This window comes from Tenrec ecaudatus, chromosome 12 (genome assembly GCF_050624435.1).
Source record: "Tenrec ecaudatus isolate mTenEca1 chromosome 12, mTenEca1.hap1, whole genome shotgun sequence".
Lineage (NCBI taxonomy): Eukaryota > Metazoa > Chordata > Mammalia > Afrosoricida > Tenrecidae > Tenrec > Tenrec ecaudatus.
The window spans coordinates 49,581,863-49,605,434 of NC_134541.1; the positions used below are offsets into that span (position 1 = coordinate 49,581,863).

A 23,572-nucleotide genomic window follows, 5' to 3' on the forward strand; every position below is an offset into this window, starting at 1 on the left:
GAATTCACACATTAAAAGACAAAGACTAGCAGATTGAATTAGGCAACAAAACCCACCAATCTGTTGTCTGCAAGAGATACAGCTCAAGCTCCCAGACAAAAACAGGTTGAGAATCAAAGGCTGGCAAAAACATACCAGGCTAATGGCACTTTTTAAAAAGCAGGAATTACAATCCTAATCCCTGAAAAAATATCTCAAGGTGCAGAACATAGCAAGATGTAAGAATGGACACTCTATAATGCTTAAGGGATTAGTTGACCAAGAGTCAGTGAGCATAATAAATATATATGCACCCAACAAAAGACCCACAAAATTCATCAATCAAATCCTTCAAAACATAAAAAAAGAAATCACAGGTTCAACAATCATAGTAGGAGACTTCAATACACCGCTCTCAGAGAAAGACAGATCAGTGGGAAAGAAGCTCAGAAATAAACCCCACAATTAGACAACTTGACCTGACAGACATTCACAGCTCTCCACCTAAACACACACACACAAAATCACATTATTTTCAAGTGCACAGAACACATATTTGAAAATGGACCACCATATGTCGGGACACAAGTCAAGTTTGAGTATTCAAGCATATACAGATCACTCAGACTTCCTTCTCTGATCACTATGCAATAAAGCTGGAAATCAACAAAACAAGGACCCTATTCATAAAGGATGAATAGCTTTTTTCTCCCTAAGGAGTGGGTACTTGCCCAAAAAAGCAAAATTAGGAAGTTTCTAGAAACTAATGAAAATGAGGCTACAACATACCCAAACCTTTAGGTTATATCAAAGGAAGTTATCAGAGGATAGAAATAAATGCACATATGAAGAAGAGAGACTTATAGTCGATACAAAACTTCATCAGTTGAAGCAGAGTCAATGGAATAATCCTTCCAATAGTAAAAGAAAAGAAAAATCAGGGAGAGTTAAACAAGTGAAAAAACAAGGAAATGAAAAGAAAAAAAAACACGGTAAAAAGCTGGTTCCTTTAAAAGAGCAACAGAATTGAAAGACCATTGGCAAACCTAACCAAAGAAAGGGAGGAGCAACTTTGCACAGTGGCAATATCGTAGCAAGTGAGGTTTATCTGAGGTACGATTATTGCTCATGGAAAGGGGGAAAAAAGGAAAGAAAGGGAGGAGCAAACATCTATAAATAGGATGAGGGATGAAAAGGGGGGAAATTACAACAGACCCTAATGAAATTAAAAGGCTAATTACACAGAATTATGAAGGTCTGTACTCATCTGGACTGCTTGGGGGTTGCTCACTGGGGCGGGAGGGAGGACTGAAGGTCTAGCTGTGTAAAGGGGTATGGGCCAATACACCTCTCCATCCTGACTGCAGGAAGAGTAATAGGGACTTGTAGGAGGCGTGCCTGTCAGTGGTGAGTGCTGAGGACTAAAAGTGTTTACGTGCTATTGGGTAAGTGGATCCAGGAATAGGGAACCCTGAGAGAAATGAGGACTGGACTGATAGTGGTTTGTAACATGTCCTTCTCTCTACTTAACAGAGAGAGACTCATTTACTGTGTCAGGATAACTGCTAGGCTAAGAACTATTTGTATGGTCTTTCTTTTGTCCTCTTTTCTTTGTTCGTTTTGGTGTCTATCTGCTTAAGATAGGCAGGTGAGATAGTTAAAGTTTATTGTGCCAACCTGGTTGATAAACACATGTGGGGTTAATTGAAGGGCAGAGAGATAAATGGCTCAGTGAACCTCACCTTTCTAGTTCTTGGGTCTCTTGCTTTCTGATGGTCGGTCAGGGTGCAGCTGCCATAGCTAGTTCCCTGCTTCAGCTGGCAAGGCTCACTTCCTGCATGGACCTACTCTGATGAATCCCGAGGTGCTGGAGCAGCCATGTGGAGACCCCTGCAAGCACTGAGATGCTTACGCGTTTACTGATTCGGCTTTCCTCCTGCAATCAGCATCATAGTGTATGTTTTGTGAGATGGAGGAGGACTTTGTGGTTGGTGTTGGACATATGGGTTAATGGGTTAATGTTGGACTTGTGGGCTTGGGCAGCACTGGGTTTGGATGTTTTCTTGACGCTCACTTAACCTTTACATAAAACTCTCTCTTATACATGAGTTTATGTGGATTTGTTTCTCTAAAGTACCCAGACTAACACAGCAGGATAAGCAAGCCCAAGGAAACAGTGACAGGACTGATGGTTCCACGGGGGCGTGGGAGGGAGCGAGGTGGGGGAGGGGAGCGGTGAGCCAATAATGACAGGGACAGGGGAATAGACAGCAAGGGTACTAAAACAGATAGTGAGGATGGTGTAGCATTCCTGGTCATGTTTGATCAATTGCAATGCATCCAAAAGAAATTACTGTGAGTTGAACGATGAGTAAACATGATGGCAGGGCAGGAGGAAAGAAGAAAGTAAAAATTATATATATAGGCATAAATATATATATATGTATATATTAATATATAAAGATAGGTGTGTTTGTTTATATATATACATATATACAACAAGGTAGCAGATGAACTTTGGGCCTCTACTCAAATCTTACCTCAGTACAAAAATGGTTTATTCTAATAATGTGGCACTGTATGATACTCACCTTACCAACATGATTGCTGAAGACAAAATGGCTACATAAATGATTGTGGTGAAGAAAGCTAATGGTGCTCAACTATTAAAAGATATAGTGTCTGTGGTCCAAACAGTTTGAAATTAAACAAGTGGCCATCTTGCAGGAAAGCAACAAAGTCCAATGAAGGAAGCGCGCCAGCCTGTGTGATCATGCGGTTTTGATGGGAGTAGGTATCAGAAATTCCAAAACAAGCAATAAAATTGACATGAAGGAGCATGGACAAAGTGGAGACCCCAAACCCACCTGTAAGATAATTGGACAGTCCCTTGCAGAAGGACCACATGGAAGGGATGCTATATCTAGAGTGTGGTACAGCACTGATGAAATACATAAATATCCTCTAGTTCTTTAGTATTTCCTCCACTTGCCATTATGGTCTTAATTTTACCTTATTAATCTTGTTAGACCTGTTTAGGTTCATTTGTATAATTTAAATCATTCACTGCATGAAAGCCAGGAAATAGTAATGGGAGTAATGATTCCCTGAGGGTACGGGAAGAAAAGGAAGGGGAACTGATAGCAATGATGACTTTATAACACCATATGAGAGGAACCAACAACAGAATTGCAGGTGAGTGGATACATTGGATGATGTAAGATATGGCAAATAATAATAACAAAATTATAATTTAAAATAATAAGGGTGTCTGCAAGGTAAAATGGGATGAGGGGATAAAAGGTAGCTGATATCAAGGAATTCAAAATGGAAGAAAAAGTTCGTAACTGTTGGTAGCAGCAATTGTACAATTATGCTTGACTTGTTGAATTATGAATTGTTTCAATATCTGTAAGGAGCGCCTAATAAAAATGATTTAATTAATTAATTTAAAATTCAAAATGCTTATAAAATAAGACTAGTATAATTGAGTACTTAGGAAAAAACAACCATCCTAGGCTTGCTGTGCCAGTTATCTTCATATTGATAACGTTACTGGGACAGGAGCTGGATTGGTCACTAACCCAGTCACCACCTAGTGGTTAGGTGGAGGTGTGGTCTATTATTATCCCAAATTTCTCAAATTGTGTTGGGTGTGGGTGTGTGGACAAGGGGTGGGGGAATTAGTCTTTAACTAAAGCTTCACCTTAACTTGTGGTGAACTACTTTTAACATTATTTCAATATTTAAGCAAAATGCAAACCATGCATACATTTCTAAGAATTGTGGCACTTGTGAAAGACTACTTTTTAGGTTGTGTCCTTGTGGTAGTTACATAATCTGATTTCAATTTGAGAGGATTATGAGTGAAGGGTGGTCTAGTCTGTCCACCGGGTCATAGCCAATGAGGCCTCTGTATGGGCATGGCTTTCTCCTGAGGATTCTGGAAACTCCTGTATTTCCTCCTTGGAGGTGAGAGACACTTCCCTCTCTCTGCTCATTCCCTGGGAGATACTCTATTAACAAGAAACATGGTGCTACACAGGGAGAGCTGAAGAAGCCACATGGACCTAACCTGATGCACCCAGAGCGCTGGAGTCAGAGAGAGCCACATAGAGGCTCCTGCCAGTGCTGAGATGCTTACAATGCCACCAGTTCTACAAGCCTTCCAACACACTTGCCTGTGATCCTTCTGCATTCGGCTTCATGGCATGTATTTCATGAGTTTTAAGAGGACTTTATGGATTGGTATGGGACATATGGGTTAATATCGGACTTATTGACTTGATCTGGACTAGGCTGGGGCATTTTCTCACTATTCAATTGCTCTCGTATATAAATCTCTTTCTTATATGCATATGTCTATGACTTTGTTTCTCTACTCTACCCAGACTAACACAGTCCTTGAAACCAGCAATTCTCAAATGACTGCCCTCTGATATTAGGTAGGTGTAGGGTTTTTCCAACTGTTGACATGTGAGGCTAGATCATTCTTTGTGTTGTGTACAGCCCTATGCCATCTGAGCTGACTCGCAGCAATGCTGGCCCTCTACCAATTAGATGTTAATAATGCCCACTCCTCAACCCAATACACTTCACTACCATCCCACCACCCCATCAGCACCCCAGGCCCCATCAGCACCCCTATGAGTATGATAACCAAGCTTTTGCTCTGATAGTGCCAAATGCCCCCCGGGAGCAAATTTCCCTCTGGTTGAGCAATGCAGTGCAGAGATTGAGAAACCCCGGGCTAGAGTCACTTAGTAAAACTTTAGTGAGGCACTAACCTCCAAAAGACTGACTGATCAAAGCAGAATTCAAAGTGGACTTGAACCCCTTGGTTAAATTCATCTAAACTAAGTCCTTTAAAAGGGTGAGTTAGGCAGAAAAACCCAATCACTAGAAAAAGATCTCATGTTTGGTAATAAACAAGGTTAGCAAAAATGAGGGGAATCATGAAGTGACACAATAGAAGCACCAATGAACTCAAACATGAGAATAATCATGGACTTTGGAGGCTCAGCCTGGGCCACCATCCAGGGTCGAGGGGCCACAGCAAGAGCAGGCTCCCAACCACCCAACCACCCGTTGGCGGTGAGCTTCAGCGACAACGGAGAAGGTGGGAGAGAGGGGCCAGGGCTCCCCAAGCCCCACCCACACCCTCAGTTCAGATTTGATAAAGAAAGTTACAGCATCCAGAGTGACACCTTGTATCTCATAAACTGCAATGGAAGAGGTTCCAGGAGAGATGGACGCTGTCAAAAACACAGGGAGCCTGAGCCGACGTCTGTCTCTTGTGCTGCACCGGATTGTCCAGGTCAGGCGTCTCAGCCAGCAATTGCAGCACCAGCCACTGTAGACAAGACCACGAAAATGGAAGAGACTTATCACTTGTCCAGTCAGAAGTTTCGTGAGGAGACTAAAGGGAAGAAAAAAGAATCTTTCCACCACCTCCATGAAAAAGAAGGCGAACCGAAGTTAAGAGAGAGAAAGATAAATATTCCAAAGGGCCCAGAGCCACAGGTTCTGCCTCCTGTGAGCTATCTCACTTGGCTGTCTGCACTCAAGACAGTGGTCAGACCACCGATGGTCGTGCTCCTTGCGCCAAGGAGTCACCAAGTGGATCATGCCGTCACCCAGTGGGTGACCCGAGGCAGAAACCCGCGGGCAAAACATCTCCCAAAGTTTGCCCAACCCTTTTAAAGGCAGAACTGGAAGAACTGAACAAGAAATACAAGAAAATCAAAGAAGAATTCGAAAATGCCGAAAGAGGGCTTTTGAATGCTAAACTAGAAGCCCCCAAGAAACACCTGAATTGTCTAGAAACAAGGGCAGTGACGTCGAAGAAAGACTGAGCTCCAGGCTTTGAGAAATGACCTGTCCAGAAAAGCAACTGGTGTCAAGAACTGAACCAAAGAGCTCCAGCAAGCCCAAGAGGTCACCCACAAGCTGCACCTGGAGAACCGCGGTGTAAAAGAAACGCTGAAGAAGCTAACGCAGCGAAACGAGGTGGGCAGCACTCTCCTACAAGAGGAAGTGAAGCTGTACTGCGAATTAGAAATAGAAAAGCTCCGGGAGAGCTGAACGCCATCAAGAGCAAAGTGAAAATCGGAAAACCCTCACACTGGACCAACAGGTAACATCGTGATGACTGGAGAAGAGATTAAAGTTTTCAAGTATTTCATCTTGCTTGGATCCATAATAAGTGCGTGTAGAAGCAGCATTCAAGGGATAAAGGGTGCATTTCATTGAATAAATATGCTACCCAAGACCTCTTTAAACTTTTGAAAAGCAAAAATGTTACTTTGAGAATTAAAGTGTGCTTGACCCAAGCCATGGTACTTTCAATCTCCTCACGTGCATGTTAAAGGTGGATATTGAGCAAGGAAGACCAAAGAACTCTGGTACTAGCAAAGACTTTTGAAAATGCCACGGACTGCCAGAAGAACAAATAAATCTGTCTTGAAAGAAGTACAGACAGAGTGTTCCTTAGCAGTAATGAGGGTGAGACTTCAACTCACATACTTTGGACATGTTATCAGAAGAGATCCGTCTCTGAAAAGGGACATCTGTTCAGTAAAGTGGAGGGACAGTGAACAAGAGGAAGGGCCTAGCTAAGAAGGATTAGCATGGTGAGGGCAACAGTGGGTTCCAACAGAAGAACAACTGGGAGGATGGAGCAGGACGAGGCGGCGCTTCATTCTGTGGAACCAGAACCAACTCGACAGCCCCGAACAACATGAACTTTTGGAAACATACCTAGATATATATATATCCCATCCGTTTTTCTTTCCTAGAGAGCCTGTGCATGTGGTACAGTATAGCTTAGCATATTCTGTTGGCCATAGCACATCACTAGCCAAGCCAGATACACGTATATGGCAGGGATAGATAGGAGCTGCAGTCATGGTGCAAAGAGACAGGAATTCAGGGAATCATGAAAAATTGAGCACACCACCAAACTTTCCCTACACCAAGATGAAAATGGCTGAGCACTGATTTCATTTTTGCAAAGTTTGCTTCACACTAGCAGCCTCCTGGTAATTCCATTCCAGTGAAAGTTCCTGTGAGCTTCGCTTCATGAATCTGTTGGAGACTGTAATACTGTGTACTAACCTTTTTTTTCCTTCTTCTTCTGTCCTAGTTTTGGAGAATAGTTGATTGTTTGGGTGGAGTTTTTCCAATTTCACTTTTGTTAGAAGCACCAGAAGATGTAATTGCTCATAGTCAGAGACAGAGAGGCCTAAGGGATAAACTAACCAAACTAGTTGCTTCTGGTAATCTTCCCTGCAACCATGAAGTCAGGGTCTCAGAACCCAGGGCCAAGCAGGGCAGGCTTCCTCTGCCGATAGCTTCTGTTTGTCTGCTCATAGCAGAGCCACGAAGAAGCTGGAAGTCCTGCTGTGAGTGAAAGGGTGTCCTCCACACTTCTCATCTCCCCCAGCAGTCACTCCGAGTCTCTCACCTGCCCCCTACATAATACCATAATAGAGTCAGTACCCCAGCCCCCACCGCCTCAGCAGTGAGAAAGTAAGATACCAATGGCCCACTCCTGGGTTGTTGAGAGGAGGAAAATAATCAGAAAAGAAAAGGTAAATAATAAGAACACAGTTTGAACAGAAGCCCAATGCTAACTAACTATTTATGACAATGTTTGCCATTTGTAACTAGCTGACTGGAAGGCAAATAATAGCAATCATTGCACATATTGTTAAGATTTAAAGTTATATTTGCTGCATGTTTTATTTGACCGTATTAGACTTTCCTTCTTATATTTGATGTTCCTTTACAAAGGTAAAATGCCATATTTATATATGCTATACATATAATTTATGTACTTTGGAGTGAAATGTATATTTTAGATTTACAATAGCTACTTATCGCCTATTATAAGTTATATATATAATTATATATAATACAGAAATTGATAACTAGATGAGCCAGTCAGGGTGCAGGGTAGTAATGATGAAACACATAACTTTCCTCTAGTTCTTAAATGCTTCTTCCCACCCACTATCATGATCCCAATTCTACCTAGACCAGAAGAAGTACAGAGGTACAGATAGTAATTGGAAACACAGGGAATCCAGGACAGATGACTCCTTTAGGACCAGTGGTGAGAGTGGCGATGCCTGGAGGGTGGAGAGAATGTGGGGTAGGAAGGGGGAACTGATTACAAGAATCTATGTATAGCCTCCTCCCTGGGGGATGGACAGCAGAGAAGAAGGTGGGGGAAGACATTGGACAGTGTAACATATGACAAAATAATAATAACTTATGAATGATGAAGGGTTCACGAGGTACGGGGGACTGGGGAGGGAGGGGGGAAATGAGCAGCAGATATTAAGGGCTCAAGTAGAAGGTAAATGTTTTGAAAATGATGATGGCAACAAATGCACATATGTTCCTGACACAATGGATGTATGTATGGATTGTGATAAGAATTGTATGAACCCCCAATAAAATGATTTTTTAAAATTGATAACAACAATCACACCAAAGAGGTTTGGGTTTGGGGCTTTTTTTTTTCTTTTCATTTTCCTTTCCATATACTTGGCATGTTTTACTGTGAAACCTTTATAGCTTTTTTTAAAATAGTACTTCATTTGTTTAAAAAAATTCATTCAACCTTCTTAACCTCTTTATCCTCAGTTTACACAGTAAGGTTGCAGTCTTTGTGCCCTGGAGCAACGTAGCCAATAAGCACAGCCCTGGTGGTGCAGTGGGTTTACCACTAGACTGCTAAGCACGAGGTTAGCAATTCAATCCCACCAGCCACTTGGCAAGAGAAAGTTGAGGCTTTCTGCTCCTGTAAAGATTTACAGCCGCAGAAACCAAAATGGCCAGTTCTACTCTGTCCTGTAGTGGTCACTCTGTGCTGGAATCAACTCATAGGCAGTGATCTTGCTTGTGTTTTTATTTTGTTTTCCGTGTGTGTGTGTGTGTGTGTGTGTGTGTGTGTGTGTGTGTGTCGGGGTGGGGAGGGGGCTGTTAGAGAGTTGATTAGGCAGCGCCGCCAAGAGGGATCTTGCAGAGTCTGTCTGCTAACCACCAATTCCTGCAGAGCTTGGGGTACAGCCTACAATTTACAAACACCGAGAGTCCCCTTCCAAGGACAGGGGCCTTTGATCGATGAAAGGCGCAGTGAACGTTTGTTTCTATTTCTCAAAGTCACATTACTGCTGCCGCTGTAAGTTTATCTTTCTGCTAGAGCAGGAGATTCCACTTCTGGAAGTTCTTGTCTGCTTCAAGACTCACCTCTCTGGGAAGGTTTCCTGTTAGAATCTAGCATCCTCAGCTCTCGGTCTGGGAATTGCGTTTTTAAGAAAATGTTATGCATCCCAGGCACACCCACAGCTGGCCCGAGCCCTCGTTCAGGGGGTGCTGAGTCGAACAACCCCGCCCCCTGTCTGTGTGTCCGCTCCGCAGGGCCGCGGGGGCAAAGGCAGCATCTACGTGTGGGCGTCGGGGGACGGAGGCAGCTATGATGATTGTAACTGTGATGGCTACGCCTCCAGCATGTGGACCATATCCATCAACTCGGCCATAAACGACGGCAGGACTGCCCTGTACGACGAGAGTTGCTCCTCCACCCTGGCCTCCACCTTCAGCAATGGAAGGAAGCGAAACCCTGAGGCGGGAGTGGTGAGTGCAGCCGGCTTCCATCCTTGTGCTGTGCTTCTGTCCGTCTTCGGGGTGATGTGAATGAATCTCAGGGACGCTTGCGTGACTTCTGGGAACAAGAGAATCACTCTATTCCCCGATGTCCCTTCAAAGAGTTAGCAGGTATTCTCAGGGGGAGACTAACTAAAATTTGTTATCAAAGTAGATAGATGGTACCAAAGCATGGTAACTCTACCAGCTTTCCGTACATTGCTTTTTCTTATTTATTATTTTGGCTGACAATGCATAAGTAGAGCAATGCTCTTGTTTCCAGAATAGTGGGCCCATCCTATAAACAGAGAGAAAATCTCTGTGCTTCTCTGTGACCTGAGTCCCCGAGTGGTTCAAATGATTAAATGTTCAACTGCTAATGAAAGGCTGCCCATTGGGATCCATGGAGAGACAGCTCCAGTCAGCTAGAGCGCAGCCATTGGAGCAAGCGCAGGTCGACTCTGAGGCGCTTCAGGTCACGAAGAACCAGAATGGATTCGGCAGCCATTGCTGTGTTTCTACGTGCAGAAACTTCAGGAAAACCTTGATTCTCACACACATGGAAAATTATGTTTTTCTCTCTGTGAAGTTGCTTTAAACCTGAGTGTATTGGTCCTGCCCCTGCATAAGAGTTGTGAAGGTGATACCCACCTAATGGGCTGTCTTGGCTCAGCGTATCTCAGAATCTCTATGAATTCTGGATGTAGAGAAGTGTTTTCTTATTAATCACCTATCCTTCTATAGAATTTAGCTGGGCAGATTTACTCTTCCATCTCTGGATGTGCCACTGTTTCCTTCAGGACACGAAACGACACCCCTGAGAGTCGATTGCAATGCAACAAAACTTCTCTCTGCCGAAACTATGGTGGTGAATTGATGCTTCGCTCTCACTACCGCACAGGTTTTCCTTTCAGGATGCAGGAAGTAAATCTCTTTCGTCGGTCTAGACTAGCCACATATTGGCTTCCCTAAAAAATCAATTCATTTTAATCTTATAGACACTGTAACTATAACCAACATGTGTCCCTTTTTGCATGAATACTGAGAAGCTCAGAGATCAGTTTTCTGGCAAAATATATAGCTATGTGACTAGACTACTAAGTTTATCTTTATTTCCTTCATATTCTTCTTCAGATACAGACATGATTTAAACAAAGGAAACAGATAATCCCCTGCTTCATATTTCTTGGAGCTCAAACAGTATGACTTATCCATCAATATCTTCCCTTCCAGGCAACGACTGATTTGTATGGCAACTGCACTCTGAGGCATTCTGGGACATCTGCAGCGGCTCCTGAGGCAGCTGGCGTGTTTGCACTGGCTTTAGAGGCTAAGTATGTTTATAGATGTGAGTCCAGGGTCAATTTTCCAGAGTGGACTAACACGTGTCTCCTAATTTCTATACTTGAGCTTCGTGGGGGCATAAGTGGGAGTGAAAGCTCATGAATAGTTTGGACCAATGAACCCTGATGAGTATCTTAAATAAGCCATTGGTCCTAAATGACACACACACATGCACACACATACAAATAAATTCATACATATATCGCTCTGTGTATCTGTTTGAGGGGCCCAAATGTCCCAGAAACCAGCCCTAAAGAAACATAAAAGCCCAGTGCCCAGCAGCACATGTCAACTACTTACTCAAATGCCAAATAAGAGCATGAAGAGATGTCTTTCCTCATGGAACCCAACCATGTATGCTCTGTACCTACCTGAGTTATTTCACCCCAACAATACTCACAATGGACTAAATTTAAAATATCATCATCAAGCTAAGTATATAGCAAATATTTCAGAACACATAGAGCTCCCAATCTAGATTTGTTAATTTAGAAAAATTCCCTTTTTACCATGGAGACAGAATGGAAGAAGTCACACTGTGTAGACTAAAAAATAGACTTTCCTGGGAAAGCTTCCAAGCTTCAGAGTCAAGGAGGAAGCGCCACCATGGTCTCCACCTTCCACGGAGAGGCACCCATTACAACTGCTGGGCCCGCCCACCTGTCGCTTTACCTTCTCTCGGTGCAAGCCAGAGGCTGGCCTGTATTCGAGGACTGAGCATTCCGCTCCAGATGTCCAGTGCGTATGTAAAAAGGCAGCGGTGAAGGGAGTTGCCTGAGCTCTGAGACGTCAAGACTTAGCAACCTATGAGAAGTTGGATTCTGAATCCTAGGGAAGGGAAGTTGAGTTCCCCATCCTTGTCAACGGTTGCTAAGCATCTTGAACTTCCAACTTTGATCTCCCAGCTGGCCTGTTCATCTCTCCATACACAGTATTATGGTTTGGGGTTTGTTTTTTCTGGATTGTTATAAGAGGTGCAGCCTCGCAAGTAATCATTTCATTGGTGGTTCTTGCAGCGCTTATAACAATCCACACATCCATTGTGTCGAGCACACTTGCACCTGTGCTGCCAGCATCCTTTTCAAAACATTTCCTTTCTACTTGAGCCACAACTGCCTCTTGATCCATGGTCCACACCAGAAGAATGAAGTGCTCTGGAATTTGCATTATTTTCTTTTTCTTTTTTTTAATCTTTTATTGGGGTCTCCTACAGCTCTAATCACAATCCATTCATCCATCCATGTGTCAAGCACATTTGTACACTTGTTGCCATCATCATTTTCAAAACATTTCCTTTCTACTTGAGCCCTTGGTGTCAGCCCCTCATGTTTCTCCCTCCCTCCCTTACCCTCCCTTTCTCACAAACCCCTGATAATTCATCATTTTTTTTCATGTCTTACACTGACTGATGTCTCCCTTCACCCACTTTTCTGTTGTCTGTCCCCCAAGGGGTTATATGTAGATCATTGTGATCGGTTTCCCCTTTCTCCCCCGGCCTTTCCCTTACCCTCTTGGTATGACTACTCTCAATATTGGTCCCGAGGGGTTTATCTGTCCTGGCAGAGCAAAACAATAACAACAAAAACACCAATGACAAAACAAAAAAGAAAAGTCTATAAATAGTTCCAGGTCTGTTTGTTGTCCTTTAGGAGTGTTTTCTAGTCCAGTCTGATGGGGTGCCACATCATGACCCCAAAGTCCATTTTGGTATTTTCTGGGGACTTCCTTGTTTTGTTTCCCTTGTTGCTCTGTTGCCTGCCCTTAGTATTTCACCTGGTGTGGGGGGGGGGGGGTCAGATCAGGTGCAATTCCCGCACTGTGCTCCAGTGTTGCTCCCCGTAGCACTATGATGGGTCAGTGAGAGATGTCATGTCTCATGGTGGAGCTGGCCCTATGGTCCTTTCTGGGTTTTGGCTGCTCTGAGCAGGAATATCATCCTCGGGGCTTAGTGGGCCAGGATGTGTTCCACTCTTTCTCATTCCCTCTTAAAATTGATGGTTGGAAATATAAATCCCCCTACCTCATGCACAATTTTAAGAGTTATTTTCTTTTTTAAAGATACAAGCAACCAGTTTTCTAAAACAGTCACACTCCTATACACAGGATAGGTGAAACCTAGTTACTCCAACATCTTTGCCAACACTTGTTATTGTTGACATCCCCCTCCTTAGAAATAAATTTAAGTAAATAGGAGAGGCAAGATTATGTTTTGAATTGATATACATAATGTTTATAAAGTGTGCATGGAACCTTCTCTTGACTCGGAGATTCACAAACATGCTAAACACTTACAACGGGACATTGTTTGGGTATTTACTTACCATGCTCATTGGCGCTCTCTTCCTTTCTCTCCCTCTCTCATGCTCCTGCTTGTCCTTGTCCTGTCCTTCCCTTAACCTCTGCCTCCTGTATCCAGTGTGGCTCTGACCTGGCGAGACATGCAGCATCTGACTGTGCTCACCTCCAAACGGAACCAGCTTCACGATGAAGTCCATCAATGGCGGCGGAATGGGGTTGGCCTGGAATTTAATCACCTCTTTGGCTATGGGGTCCTTGACGCGGGGTCGATGGTGAAAATGGCTAAAGACTGGAAAACCGTGCCTGAACGCTTTCACTGTGTGGGAGGCTCCATCCAGGATCCTGAGTAAGTGCGGGCAGCATGCCTTCTGTGGCCTGTGGAAAATGTCTCTGAGATATCGCTATTGCATTGGCCACAAGGCCAAATTTCCCACGTCCAGTATCCTGGATTTGATGCAGGGACAGCCAGCTTCTAGGCAGAGCCGTGGAGTTGCATGATCACATAGCGCCAAATCGTAGAATGACTATCTCAGTTGAGATGTGATGATAGGATGGAACACTATACAGAAATGAGAATGATTTAACTGCACCTACCACAGCGTCAGCCATTGTTTGGATCCACCAGGTCCTCTAAAGGAGAGAGAAACAGTATTCTACTCCCATAAAGAGTTAGTCTTGGAAACGCACGGGGGCAGTTTCTATAGGGTTTCTATACCCTGCCCTATAGGGTCACTATAAGAATTTTTTTTAATCAAATCGATGGCAGTGAGTTTGGTACTCCAAGTTGTATGATTGAGTGAATCTCACACAGATATTGACTTAAGGAAATCAGACACAAAATAGAACATACCATACGATTTCATTTAACTTTATAGTACAGAATTCCTGCTTTATGATCTGTTTATATCATTCTCTTTATAGGTGAACATATTTTGGTGTAAGCAGCACCCAGATCAATTGAAAAAAAGTGTGACCAACATCTTAAGAGACTCCCTCATGGTCATTATGCCCTCAAAGATAACTACTACTCATCCTTCTTCTACCTCTGTACATTATTTTGCCCAATTTATACTTAATATGAGTCCTTGTGTGGTACAAATGGTTAATGAGCACTGCTGGTAACCAAAAGGTTGACAGTTGAAGTCCACCCAAAGCTGCCTCAAAAGAAAGGCAGGGCAATCTACTTCCAAAAATTCAACTATTGAAACCTCATGGAGCACAGATGTATTCTAATATACTTGAGTCAACTGGTGGTGTCTTATTATAAATTGCACCATATACTATGTTTTCTTTTATATCTTGATTCTTTAGTTCAGCATTGTTTGTGAGCTTGAGCATGTTATTAGCATATAGTTTATTCTCAATGCTTAATAGGGTACCATTGTGAGACGATAACACAGTTTATTTATTAATTATACTGTTAACCAGTTTAAAGACTTTATTTGGAGTAAGGAGTTACCTATACTGAAACTATTGGGTCAATCAAGCAAGCATAACTCTTCCACTTCAATTTCCCTATAGTGGCAACAAGACTGAGATACTTCTTTAATTATCTTTACCTTCATTGACACATTAGTAAAATGGAGATAGCCATTTTTATTGTTGTTATTTTAATATAGGTATTAATCACACATAGTAAAATGCATAGAACTTATTCATTGCCTGAGTTTTACTAATATGTATGCCCCAATTGAGAAATGTCACATTTCCATCTGCTAACAGTCTCCGCATGTCCCCTCTAGTTAGTCCCTTTCCCTCCATTTGGGTCCTAGGTTCTGTGCAACTTTTATAGTCAGTTACACAGAGCTAGAGTTGCATCTTGACATCACCATCTCTAGAAGTTTCCATGGAATGTACATAGGCATAATTTTAAAGTCAAAGATATTGAAACCAGCTATTAAAAATGTCTCAAAAAGCAATTTTGTGACAAAATAATACATGCCTTTTTATTCACATATTAAGTAAAAAAAAAACCCTGATGGTAAATCTAATGCCCACAATTATTTCAGAGCAGTGACAGTGATCAAAATGCTCTTTAAAAATACCTGCAATGGCTGTGATGGAATATAGAAATATCTGGCTTCTGGCTAGAAAGTATGAGGAAGTGCTAATAGCACTCTGGTATAGAGCCAGTACTCATGATCAAAGGAGAGGGCAAATCTCAGTGATAGGTTAATGAAAATTAGCCTACCTGCCGAGATGGATTGCATTTTAACATCCAATTTCTGGATACTTTCAGCATTCCTTCACAATTCCTATAAATACTGAATTTGGAGCTAGAAGGAACATTGAAAATCTTGTCTCTATTTTTAATGTTATTCAGCCCTGGTATTTTTTTTTTAACAATTTATTGGGGCTGATACAATTCTTTTCAAAGTTCATACATATACATACATCAATTGTATAAAGCACATCTGTACAGTCTTTGCCCTAATCATTTTTTTCTCTTTTCTTCTTTTACATTTTATTAGGGACTCAAACAACTCTTACCACAATCCATATATACATACATCAATTGTATAAAGCACATCCATACATTCCCTGCCCCAATCATTCTCAAGGCATTTGCTCTCCACTTAAGCCCCTTGCATCAGGTCCTCTTTCCCCCCCCCTCCCTCCCCATTCCCCCCTCCCTCATATGCCCTTGGTAATTTATACCTCGTTATTTTGTCATATCTTGCCCTATCCGGAGTCTCCCTTCCCCCCTTCTCTGCTGTCCCTCTCCCAAGGAAAAGGTCACATGTGGATCCTTGTAATCAGTTCCCCCTTTCCAACCCACTCACCCTCCACTCTCCCAGCATCGTGCCTGACACCCTTGGTCCTGAAGGTATCATCCACCCTGGATTCCCTGTACCTCCAACCCTCATATGTACCAGTGTACAGCCTCTGTCCTATCCAGCCCTGCAAGGTAGAATTCGGATCATGGTAGTTGGGGGGAGGAAGCATCCAGGATCTGGGGGAAAGCTGTGTTCTGCATCGATACTACCTCACACCCTAATTAACCCATCTCCTCTCCTAAACCCCTCTATGAGGGGATCTCCATTGGCCGACACTTGGGCCTTGGGTCTCCACTCTGCACTTCCCCCTTCATTTAATATGATATATATATATACATATATACACATACATATATACATATACACATATATACACATACATACACACACTTATATCTTTTTTTTTTTTGCATGATGCCTTATACCTGGTCCCTTGGGCACCTCGTGATCGCACTGGCCGGTGTGCTTCTTCCATGTGGGCTTATTTGCTTCTGAGCTAGATGGCCGCTTGTTCACCTTCAAGCCTTTAAGGACCCCAGACACTATCTCTTTTGATAGCCGCAGCCCTGGTAATTTTAACTATTTTTTCCTCTCATTTTCTGATTCTTTCTTCTGCCTGATTAAATTTGTTGGTTAAAGTCTTTCCTGATTAAAGTCCTTCCATTGTGTTTCTAATTTCGCTTTTTGTACTTTTCCATGGTAATACCTTTTTCCCCCCAAAACTCTGTTTTGCTCCTACATTGTTTTTATTTCTTTGAGATCTTTGTCTATGCTTTCTCTTAAATCTCTAATCATGTTACATGTTGTCACATTATATTCTTTCACTTTTTATTATTATTTGGTCACCGTCAGGATCTCTGGTAGAATAGTGAGTTAGAATTCACACTGTTAACCACAGGGTCAGTGAATCAAATCCACGAGCTGCTTCACAGAAAAAAGTTGAGGCTCCCAATTCCTGTAAAGCTTTGCAGCCTCAGAAACCCTATAAACAAGTTCTCCTCTGCCCTCCAGGGTCACTATGAGCCTGAATCAAATGGATAGCAACAAGAGTCAATACACTTTCACTCCCTATTCTTGGTCATTTGGATGAGCTACCTTTTCTTCTTTTGGGGGTGGCTTGTAACTATTCGGTTGGGGTACTGTAATTTGGAAGGATGTTAACTTTCTCAATTCTCCCAAGTATTTGGTATTTTTTGCTTGCACTAGTTTCTGTAATAAAAAAAATATCACTTAGGTGAGAAGAATGTTTGGCCTTTTTCTTTCTTTTCTTTTCTTCCTATTTTTCTAGCCACTTTCTTTCTTTCTTCCTCTCCCATCCTGGTTTAATTGGGATTCAGCTGTACCAGATCTTGCTTTTCACCGTCCAGAATCTCCCAAGCTGACCAGAGAGCATTCTTGGTCTGTCCGCCAGTGGGCACCACTATTCAGGCACAATATCAAGTCTGCCCGTCAGGGGGGTCACCCTTTCTTAGTTATTACTCCTTTCTTGCCTGTTTTTTAGTCAGAATATCTGCTCCCTGTGAGGCTCCTCCTGGCCTGGGTGTTGCCCTTCAGTTTTGTGGAAGGCTTCCTTCCCTAATCTATGCTGAGTGCCATCAGATCTGGCCCAACTCACTTGTTTTTTGGAAGTCCATGGTCTGTCAATATTCTTCACCAGCACCCTCATTCAAATGCATCCATTCTCCTTCGGTCTTCTTTCCACGTGCAAATGGCACCGGCATCGAAATGCACTAAGATGACTGAAAAACGCTGCGGCTTCTTCGGTCAGGTTCCGTCTCAGTCCTCTACATCATACCTCGCTCTTTCTTCACCATTTTAAATCGGGCTTGTGCAGTAGATTTTCCCCATTCAATATGTCGTGTAATTCTTGACTGATGCTTGCAAGTCATTGATTGAAGATCCAACCAAGATGAAATCCTTGAGAGCGTCAATCTTCACCAATTTGTTGAAATATTTCAAACTGGTATTCCATCAATTCCTGGAGCTTTGTTTTTCACTAGGGTCTTGGGGGCAAGTTGGGCTTCTTCAGTGCCATCAATTCTTGGTCGTACGCTACCTCTTGATTGGTTGAGTGTGAGCCAGTTCATTCCAATACAGTGACTTTGTGTTTTCTTTCCATCTTCTCTGGATTCTTTCTGCCTGGTTCAATATTTTGCCCATAAAATCTGTCAATATTACAACTCATGACCTTAGTTTTTTCTTCAATTCTTTCAGCTTGACATATATTGAGTGTGTTCTTCCTTTTGGGTTTCCAACTGGAGGCATTTGCTGTGTCTTCTCAAGTTTCTCTTTGAAATGTCCTGTTCCGCAATTGTACTGCATCATTTCTTCCATTTCTTTAGCTACTCTAGGATCAAGAGCAAGTTTCAGAGTGTCTTCTGGCATCCATTTTTATTTTTTCTTTCTCTCCTGTCTTTTTAATGGCTTTTTGTGTTATTCATGTATAATGTTCTTGATATCACCCGACAGCTCAGCTTCTGTCATCAGTGTTCAGAAAGTCATGTTATCTTGAGATGTTCTCGAAATTAAGGTGAGATATATTCAAGGTCATATTTTGACTCTGTGGACTTGTTTTGATTTTTTTCAATTTCAGCATGCACTTACAAATATGGGCGTGTGATAGTCTGTTTCACAGCCAGCCCCTCCCCTCACTTTGGCTGCTAACACTGAGCTTCTTCTTTTGTCTCTTCCCACTAATGTTGTCAATTTGATTCATAGGTATTCCATCTGGTAAAGTCCATGTGTACATAGTCACTACGCTGTTGAAAAATACATTTTCAATTAAGAAGTCACTAGTCTTGCCAAAATCTATCTTTTGAGCTCCAGATTTTTATCACCAAGTCATATTTTCCATCTACTATCCCTTCCTCTTTGACTCTAAATTTCTCATTCAAATTACCACTAATTAAAAATGCATCGGGATCGCATGTTTGATCAATTTCAGACCGAAAAAGTGGGTCAAATTCTCCAATTTCTTCATCACTAGTTTTAGGAGTTGCTGCATAAATTTGAGCAATAGTCGTATTAACTGAACTCAATTGTTTGTATATAGATAGTATCCATTGCAGATAGATCTTGAAATGTTCCTTTTGATGATGAATGTGGCACCATTGCTCTTGAATTGTTTGTTCTTGGCATAATCAATCCTATAATTGTCTGATTGCAAATGGCCATTCCAGCTCACTAATTCATCTTTACGTGTTCCATTTCATTCTTGATGACTTCTACTTTTCCTAAATTCATACTTTGCACATTCCAAATCCCAATTAGTAATAGATGGTTGCAACTATTTCTTCTCATTTTTAGTTATGCCCCATCAGCAAATGAAGGTCCCAAAAAGCTCTACTCCATCCACATCCTTATGATCAAATCTACTTTGGAAAAAGAAGACAGCTCTTCCTCAGTCATATTTTGAGTGTCTTCTGCCTTCTGGTGTCCATTTTCTGGATCTACAGCTGACAATGGTGCCCTACTGCTCATAAGGGTGTAGTATATGTGACAAGGTCCTGCTGCTATTTTAGTGTTTCAGCGGCTAAGCCCTTGGAAGTGGACAGCCTAGGAAACCTGTTCAGGCCCACAGGCTGGTCCTGATGGTGCTTTAAACACTGACACGTGTCTTCTAGCATCAAAGCAATACAAAAGCCACTACAAAAATAAAAACGTTTAAAATTTTAATTTAAAAAAATTTTTAAGTCACTACGATGTGACAAACTGACAACCTCTTTCTCCCTGGGGACTGCTTATACCTGAGCTGACATTCAGGGGAAATACAAGCATAATTTCCTCTGTGGTAAGAGAAAGGGGCGATCTGTCTTGTTGGTATCTCACTGATCCTCTGGCGGTAGGAGGATCTACTGAGGTGACCCTCCTTCTGGCTCTTCTGTAGAGAACCTGCTATAGCAGTGCATATCAGTCCAGAATCTAAGAGTTACCTGGTAGAGAAGGGGTTGTCGTGATCAAAACTGACCCTTGGGAATGTTTGCATTTTTGCTATAAGAGATTACCTCAAAAAAAAAAAAGAGAGATTACCTCATAGTATTTGGACCGTGGATGTAACTTCCATTCAAGAAGCCTGCTTACTAGCACACAGCAATGTTACTCGGCAGCCTTTACCACTGACCAGCAGTGAGAGCAGACAGACCCAAATGTTCCCCTGCAAGCTCTATCCTGTTGGCTGCTGGGGTCTTCAGTGGCAGTTTGCAACAGCATGGCAATCAACAGTTCCTAGGTGGGGAGGGAGTGTCATGTTCCAAAAGGACCCCCAGGGAGGTCTAGCCTTGGCTATCTACCCCCCTGCAGATCTTGTGATAACCCCTTACCAAACTCAACTTGACAATGAGCCCATCAGAATACGTATAGAGTCAGATGGAGAGTGAAGTAAAAGAACAAGAGCATAATGCAAGAAAGCAGAGATTGATTCGGAAGTGCTTTTAACTGGAGTGAGTCTGGGCAGTCTGTGGACGCAGATGAGATGCAAAGGGCTCACACTCAGTACTGAAACTTGAGGGTCCTCCGTATGGGTCCTTGCTGTCCTGAGGGCTGCCCAAGAAAATGTGCCTTGGGGACGGTTGCAAGGGAAAAAATGTAATCATGAGGAGTACAAGAATGAAGAGAATGTCCCCAGATTGATTGTGGTGATGATTATACAACTCTTCTTAATATGATTGAAGAGTTTAATTGCATATTTTGTGAATTATGTGTCAATTAAATTGATTTTTAAGTGTGAAAAAAAAAACCCTGCATAGCATGTTGGCTATGGGTGTTGTGACCTCCACTCAAGTTGCCTGCTGCCAAGCACACAACAGCGGCCCTCAGCAGTCCTTGGCACCAAGCAGAAAGGGGAACTGACTGCTCAGGAAGTCTGTCCTGATGGTTTCAAACCTTGGGCTACAAGGTGCCAGAAGGAGGGTAACATGCTGATTATGGGAGCAGACTCCACTGCAAGGGCCTTCTGTAGTAACTGACCGGAGGCCTGCAGCCAACAGTGCCCTTGTGAAGGAAGCCCTGCACCACTCCAGACAGACCCCACAGGGAGGGCTGCCTTCTCTGGAGGCATTTCTCCATTGATTCTTGCCTATTTGCCAGTCCTCATTGCTTTCCTCTGCTCCCCAATTCAGAGTGCCTGAAAGCCAAGCGGAATTCGCTTGTTGTGTTTGTGGGGGGGGGGGTAGAAATGGTGTTCAGTTTATGCTGCCATCTTTCCAGAATCCAATACCTATATTGTCACCGTTATAAGTATCCTACAATGACATTGAGAATCATAGTACTTAAGTGGCATGTTGAAGTCCCTCATGATCAGTATGTGCGGAGGTAGAATTGTAATTTAAATGGACTAGTTCCCAAAGTGTGGAGCCATTCCATTCTGTTATGCAGTCCTCAAATGTAGCTTGATTTCTTATACCTCACATAAAGGAGCCATCTCTAGAAAGCCATCTCTAGAAAGGAGATTGGTTATGTGGAAATACAGTTAGGGTGGTACTTTGACCAACCCTCCATGGGGTTGCAATTCTGAGACCAAAGAGATCCTCAAAGTCCCCTGAGCTTTCCAAGTAGTTGTGTTAGACTGGATTAACTGGAGAAACAAATCCAGGGACATTCATATATGTATAAGAAAGAGCTTTATATCAATGAGTAATTGTATATTAAGAAAACATCCCCGCCCAGTCCAGATCAGGTCCATAAGTCCAATATTAACCCATAAGCCTGGTAAATCTTAAATCACTCTTCAGATTCACACAGTCACATGTAATGATGCAGAATGCCACAGGCCGGTGTATCCAAAGTCTTATGGCAGTGGATGCTTCTAGGACTCTGGCTGCCATCAGCGTGGCTCCATGTGGCTTGTCAACAGGAAAGTCAAAACAGAGAGAGAGAGTGGTCAGCCTCTTCTGATAGCAGAATCAAGAGACAGGAAGTTCCCCGAGTCCTCCTCAGAAGGCCAAACCCACAAGGAAGCATCACCAGGATATGACCTGATTGACAGGCTAGATTCGACACCTAGACCTATTTATCAAGTTGACCTGAAATTATGTAACTACCACAATAGTCTTTCATTAGGGTTAATGAGCTCACAGCCTTTTTTATGATAACAATCATTTTAGTAATAAGTTCTATTTATCAAATTACTTGGCACCTAATCTTAGTCAGGGTTTCCCCAAAAGCAGACTCTAAGGCAGTACTTGGATGCTGATAATTTTTGAAAGATGATACTTGGAAACAGTAGTGATATAGTAAAGATGTAAAAAAAAAAAAAAAGGTAGGGATGTGAGAGGACCCAAGAATGTGTCCAGTAATAAGCAATTTTCTCACTATGGGCAATTAGGTGCAGTACCACCATCTCCTGTCAATCAGTGGGAGAGGTGTGTCCTGCACACAGAAGATGCATGCTCCCATGGGGCCAAGAAAGAGTGCCAGAAGAGAAGCTGAGGTACCTGGGGTGGGAAGCAGTAAGGGTGCAGGTGAACACAACAGTGCTGTGGAAGAAATGTAGAGGATCATCAGTAGCACCTGCTCCACTCCTCATTCAGAAAGGAGGGTCAAAGAAGTACAAGTACCTTTCTCAGACTCACACAGCTAATACGGAAATTAAACCTAGATCCATCTGAGAAAGGCCAAAGTTCCCATTCTTGGGGCTACCAAAAACTGCTTACAAACCCCTGCCTCATGTGGTATACTACTTCATTAACAAATTTCCTTATCATTTTATCCCCAGGAAAATACCATCCACTGGCAAATTAACGCTAACCCTCACAACGGATGCTTGCGAGGGCAAAGAAAACTTTGTTCGCTACCTTGAGCACGTACAAGCTGTCATCACAGTCAATGCCAGCAGGAGAGGAGACTTGAACATTAACATGACTTCCCCCATGGGCACCAAATCCATCTTGCTCAGCCGGCGCCCAAGAGATGATGACTCCAAGGTGGGCTTTGACAAGTGGCCCTTCATGACAACGCACACTTGGGGGGAAGATGCCAGAGGAACCTGGACCCTGGAGCTGGGGTTTGTTGGCAGTGCCCCCCAGAGAGGGGTGCTAAAGGAGTGGACTCTGATGCTCCATGGCACCCAGAGTGCCCCTTACATTGACCAGGTTGTGAGGGATTACCAGTCCAAGCTAGCCATGTCCAAGAAGGAGGAGCTGGAGGAGGAGCTGGATGAAGCTGTGGAACGAAGCCTCAAGAGCATCCTGAGCAAGAACTAGTGCTGCCAGCTGTCTGTGCTGCATCCCTCCTCGCCATCCTGGGCACCCCTTCCTAGCTCTACTCATCTATTAGGCACCCAGCAATGACTTCATCACCCAAATGATTCCGTCTTCTCATTTGGACTCTTTGCTCATTGTCAATGATTCCCTTCCTTGTGATGGAAGCAATCCTTTTTTATTCTGTGCCACAAATACATAGTGTTTCCACCTCACACCCTCAACATCTGATGTGTGACTAACTTCTTTATTTGTGTTATGTCTAATAGGTGGTATCTTGGGTGGGGCATGGGGTGGGGGCGGGGATAGCTCTCCCCTTACTTT

The 23,572-nt window shown here is 42.9% G+C and overlaps 1 protein-coding gene and 2 pseudogenes across 2 annotated transcripts in view; all 3 read left to right on the forward strand.

The window, feature by feature from the left end:
- Window positions 1–23,251, forward strand: part of PCSK2 (proprotein convertase subtilisin/kexin type 2) — a 282,423-nt gene extending 259,172 nt beyond the window's left edge. For both annotated transcript variants that reach the window (XM_075527844.1, XM_075527845.1), the window contains 4 exons: window positions 9,409–9,624; window positions 10,867–10,967; window positions 13,394–13,621; window positions 22,765–23,251. In XM_075527844.1, coding sequence (XP_075383959.1) covers window positions 9,409–9,624; window positions 10,867–10,967; window positions 13,394–13,621; window positions 22,765–23,251 — 1,032 coding nt within the window. The remainder of the gene's footprint in view (window positions 1–9,408; window positions 9,625–10,866; window positions 10,968–13,393; window positions 13,622–22,764) is intronic.
- Window positions 1,048–1,115, forward strand: LOC142423514 (U4 spliceosomal RNA; annotated as a pseudogene).
- Window positions 4,984–6,119, forward strand: LOC142422211 (coiled-coil domain-containing protein 160-like; annotated as a pseudogene).
- Window positions 23,252–23,572: the final 321 nt, after the last annotated feature.